General features: G+C 33.5%; 1 protein-coding gene across 15 annotated transcripts; it reads left to right on the forward strand.

Annotated features, from left to right (window-relative positions):
- Nucleotides 1-465: 465 nt before the first annotated feature.
- On the forward strand, nt 466-4458 carry LOC121208166 (protein WVD2-like 3). Of its 15 annotated transcripts, none has more exons than XM_041078666.1 (7): nt 512-834; nt 1812-2358; nt 2769-2854; nt 3244-3337; nt 3442-3513; nt 3675-3785; nt 3887-4458. In XM_041078666.1, exons 2-7 carry the CDS (start codon nt 1816-1818, stop codon nt 4196-4198), a joined length of 1218 nt encoding a protein of 405 aa, XP_040934600.1. In that variant the 5' UTR covers nt 512-834; nt 1812-1815; the 3' UTR covers nt 4199-4458. The 15 variants fall into 15 exon arrangements, with proteins under 15 accessions (XP_040934608.1, XP_040934600.1, XP_040934603.1 ...); XM_041078669.1 differs by having other exon boundaries at nt 537-834; nt 1759-2358; nt 2772-2854; XM_041078661.1 differs by having other exon boundaries at nt 541-834; nt 1759-2358; nt 2739-2854.
- The last annotated feature ends 953 nt before the right edge of the window (nt 4459-5411 follow it).

Consider the following 5411-nt stretch of genomic DNA (forward strand, 5'->3'; position numbering starts at 1 on the left):
AAAATTAGAACCAAAAATAAAAAAATTAAAAGAATTTATCATTCTAATTAAAATTAAATTCTATTAATTAATTATAGATTTTAGAAAATATTAACAAAACACAAGAAGCAGTCATGGTTTAAAAAAATATACTGAATAGAAGATTCAACCAATCTAAAAATATTAAAAAATATATATCAATAATTAATTCATCAAAATATAAAAATATAAAAAAATTAAAAATATAAAAATAATATAAATTACAAGACACTATGTTTAAAAGGTGAAATATACATTTTTAGTACTTGAACTTGATTTTAAGGTTTAATTGGTATTTAAATTTTTTTATCCAATTAAGAGCCTAAACTTGATCTCAAATCTCAATTAAATACCTAACTTTTTTTTTTTTTTGGTCTAAGGTTCAATGTGCATGTTAATTCAAAATAAAAATACGAAAATAATAATAATGAAGAGATTTTAGGAACCGGTTATTTCAGTTTTAATTAAAAAAAAAATCATTTCAAAGTAAGCAATCAGTCCAACAACGGAGGCATCCAACTTAAAAGCCAAAATATAGGGAAATGTGTCTTTCGAAAAGATTACATGATTTCCTTTTGAGACAACTTTCTTCTTCTTCTTATTGTTCTGCCTAAAAAACCCTCTTTTCTTTTTCTCTGGAAAGTCAAATAACAGCGTTAAGTTACAACGTTAACACCGACGAACCAGCTTTCATATATTAACGATACTTCACTAAATAAACATTCTCAAACATATACCAAAACCCCCAACACTGAGACAGAGCGATAAGACAAAAGCAAAGTGGTTTCAGTTTGTTCATTAGATCGGACCATAAGGGTAAGTAATTTACCACATTGATTGCATGCATGTGAAAAAAATGTGAGTTCTTTTGTTTGTTTGTTTGGGAGGGTTTCTTTGTTTGATCTCAACTTCTTTTTGATTTGGGGGTATTACACCTTTGTTTTGTTTTACAGTAGTTACAATAATCTAAAAGTTTTTTGAGGGATATGGAATGTTGGGTTTGTGTTAGATTTGGATTTTACTAACTATGATGTGAAATGCCAGTTTACTTGAGTTGAAATTTTGGATTGTTTTAAGAAACCCAGATTTGTTTAAGCATAGCATTTCAGATTCTATTCTTCTTTTGATTCTCCAGTAGCCTTGAAGTGCATATCTGTGTTTTAAGTAGGTAGTATATCAATTTTCTTTAGTGTTATATATGATTACGTATTACAATCTTGGCGTGAACAGTGTTGATTTTGGAACCAATCTGAAATTTTGGATTTCCCTTGATTCTAAATTCAAATGATTTTGCTCTGACAGAATTCCAAATCATGTTCTCTATTCTTTTTCCTATGTTTTGGTATTTTGGTATGGCTTTTGACCTATGATTGTTGTTTATTTATTTAATTGAGTTGGTTAATTGGACTCTTATGATAATTATGGACAAAGCACGTCATTTTAATAAATGCAAATGATTTTTTTTTTTGGTACAATGGAAAGGATTGTAGATGTTGAGATTTGAATCCAAACCATCTAAATTCTAACTTTTAAGAGTGGCTGCATAAACCAAAACTTAATGATATATATCTATACTATTCCTTCTATTCCATGTTTCGTTGGGATGATTGAGATCATCTTTCTAGAAGCAAATTTATGTGCCAGCTGCGTCTAAAGATTATTGGTCGATTGCTCTGAAATAGCATGTTTTCAATCAATCTAAATGGTGATTGAACTTGTTGATGGTTTTATGTAAATTAGCATCAATGTAGAGATTCTTATGGCAATGCGGATGTTGCGATTGAAATGTGTAGCTCAATGGGTGTAGAAGTTACAGACATCTGCATGGAGAAGCAATCAGATTGTGCTATAGTTTACTCGAATGGTGTTTCAAATGATGAAACATTTCATAGTCATCACAATGCCATGCAGTCGTATACGGATGGGGATCCCAAGCTCCAAGGTACAGATGAAGGCACTGAAGCAAAAGAATATGAGGTGAAGGAATGCACTACTGAAGATTCAGTTGTGAAATCTGAACAAAGTCAAATTGAGAATGCCAAGGAAGAGCGGAGCATGTTAAACTCCAATCTATACTCTGGCCTGCCTGAGGATGAGGTCAAACATGAAACTGCCAGAACAAAGAATAATAAAATGAGAGTATCCAAACATGTATCAAAACCTGCTGCAGCAAATGTTCGACCGAAGCACACTGTTCCGCAGCCATTTGCCCTTGCAACTGAAAAGCGTGCTGCATCTGGACCTCGTCCTGCTGTGTCTGAAACTAACGCTGGAACTGGTTTGAACAAATCTTCTAGCATAAATGGTGCACTTCATCTAAACACAAGAAAACAGAATCAGGTAACTTTCTTCAGAAAGATATCTTTTTCTTTAAACTCCATGGTTCATTTGAGTGCATAGTAATAAATTTTACTTAAGGCACAGGCTTTATCATGTTTTAAATGTATTAGAAGCTGCATAAATTGATAATAACTACAAACTTCTCCTCTGGAATTTTGATTTCTATTGACATCATTTTTCTGTAAATGTTCCTAATGGAAACCTGAAGCAATCACACTGTGCCCCGATTAAATAGCTTGTCCTTTCTTTTATTTTTCTTTTGAAGTATAAATTCGAAATGGAAATCATGGCTCCAAAAGGTAATAATGTATTCAGCAGCAAATCTAGATTGATCAACTACAGGCTCAAGAATTCCTTTTCTTTGTTTCATTCCCTCATAGTTGCTCATGACGCGTCTATATGTTTGGCAGCAGCCCCAATTGGTCTTGAGGAAGCCTCTGCAACCTAATAATAAGAAGCATTCTGATGATGATGAATCTTATTCTGTTACTTCTATGTATCCTCTTTCTACCTGGATTTAAGTTTATACATGCTTTTTCTATACGTGTTTGGTTTTATATGTCTTTGACATGCTGTCCTCCTGTGCATTCATATACTTTCTTATATGTAGGGTTTCTTCTGTTTGAAAAAGGGGGATTTTGAATTCTTGATATTATATTCTAACATGTCCACACTTGTTGCTGTCGTAATTGTTAAAAGATTTGTTCAATGGACGGAAAAGCTTGTCAAATTACGAGCACTAACCTATAATTAAATGGAAAAGTTTGTAGTTATAAAATTGTGAAAAATGCATTTAGATTGGACATGGACACTGCATGCCCATGGCAAAGCATGAGATCATCTCTCTGACCATAATCACTGATGTTATCCCTTGACTGTACAAAGCACTTTGGTGTCTTCCCAGACTGCCAAGCCGAAGTCAACTGTTGCATCAGCGCCTACATTTCGATGTTCTGAACGTGCAGAGAAAAGGAAGGAGGTATTGTCTTGACTTTGACATGCTAAAATGCATCTGCCTTAACTTTAGCATCCAAATGCATGTGCATTTGCAAATCCTTGTCTCACTTTGTTGTTTTCTTGTAGTTCTATTCAAAGCTGGAGGAGAAACACCAAGCTCTGGAAGCTGAGAAAACCCAAAGTGAAGCACGGACTAAGGTGCAACAGCTCACCATGCTCCTTACACATCTATTTTTTGTCTACTAGTTTTAATTTACTGTTTGAGGCAGATGATTATAGTTCGAAATAACCCCAAGAATGGTAATTCTGTTATTTCCTCTTTGCTTTTTTCCTGATAAAAAGTTTTGAAAATTTTCAAGGAAGAGATGGAGGCAGCCATAAAGCAATTCAGAAAGAGTTTGACATTCAAGGCAAGCCCGATGCCAAGCTTCTACCATGAGGGACCACCACCAAAAGTTGAACTGAAAAAAGTATACTGCAGATTTGTATTAATCTTTATTTGACATTTAGCCTGGTTCAAACAGCTAATTCACTATTTAAATTTTGATGTGCTGCTTTGGGTGGATGTCAGATGCCACCAACTCGTGCAAAGTCCCCAAAGCTAGGTCGAAGGAAGAGCTGCAGTGGTCCAGTCAGTTCAAGTCAGGGAGACAAGGTAAAAGGTACTTCTCATCACAAAAATCGTCACAGTTTGGGTAGTCAAAGAGAAGCCATTATTGCCACCACATTCAGTTCAGCAAACAAAAAGAATCAAAACAATGTCCAGAATGGAAACTCTCCTTTGGAATTCAAAGATGAGTCTTCGAAAGCACAAGAGATGTGTGAGTTGGTTCCACCCGAGGCAAATGGCCACATTGACTTGGACATAAATTTCCTATCTTGAGTTTCTGGTGAGTTTTCTAATTTAAGGGAAACACTTATTCCCTTATTTTCTTGTGACTGCACTAAAGAATGTTTATTCTGTTTTCTTAAAACTGCAAAGACTTGTTGCTCTTTATTGTTATTAAGTGTAAATTTCTGTAAGTTATAACGTGGTTAATATATATGTAATGTTCCTGATCTGTTGTAATATTTCACAAAGTCAAGAGACTCCACTTCACTTATTTGAACAATTCAATAAATTTGTTCTTAAATTTCCTTGCATTTCCTTGGTGTTTGTCTGCTAAAATAGACATTGTAAATTACTCGAATTTGTTACTAGTTGACTCAACCGGACTCATTGTTTCTACTTCTATCTATGTGATGTAGAATTGTAGAAGAACAAAGGTACAAACTATTATCTAAACTTATGAACTCGGTGACGATTGTGTACTAGAATTGTTTCTTTTCTTTTGGTTGCCTGGAAAGAGTTTTGCTTGTTGCCTCCATTAAGAGATAAAAGAACGAAGATAAAGCAAGGTGGAGGGGCCATTAAAGCGGTGCTTTGTAGGGTGGAAATTTTGCTTTTTATGGAATGAAACTATGATCATTGAAAGTTCATAAAGTAAAGGAGAAAAAGATGCCCTTGGAGCCTATAGAACATTGTTTTGGTGGATATATGTACTAGTTTTATTAAAATAAAGTAATTTAATAGTTTGCATACAAATATTAATAAAGAAAAATATCAAGAAAATTTTTAAAGTTTTTTTTTTGGTGAATTTTTTTAAAAGTTGAACTCATATAAGTACATAAAAATAATGAAATAAAAATAAAATATAATTCAAATATAAATGTAATAATATAATAAACAATAAAATAATTGTTGAGTGTTTTAGAGTGTCCTCTTCATATGGGTTAAACTATATATTTATATGATATGGCTACCGTTCATATATGTGACATCGTAGGTAGGTTACAATGCACGTCGACATGTACCTTACTCTAGGGTTAACACGTGTTTATACAATGTGGATTTGCCATTATGATGGTGCGAACATACATCATGCGGTCTTATAGAATTATACGATGTAAGTTTTCTTATATGATGATGCGAACCTACATCGTGTAGTCTCATAAATGGGTATGCGAACTTGAAGTAAGAATCATGTAGAGTATGGGTCAAGACCCAATCGTGTAACGGGTTGGTAATAGTGAATATCATAACAATTTTTCCCCTA

Source organism: Gossypium hirsutum, chromosome A10, assembly GCF_007990345.1.
Source record: "Gossypium hirsutum isolate 1008001.06 chromosome A10, Gossypium_hirsutum_v2.1, whole genome shotgun sequence".
In the NCBI taxonomy this organism is placed as follows: domain Eukaryota; kingdom Viridiplantae; phylum Streptophyta; class Magnoliopsida; order Malvales; family Malvaceae; genus Gossypium; species Gossypium hirsutum.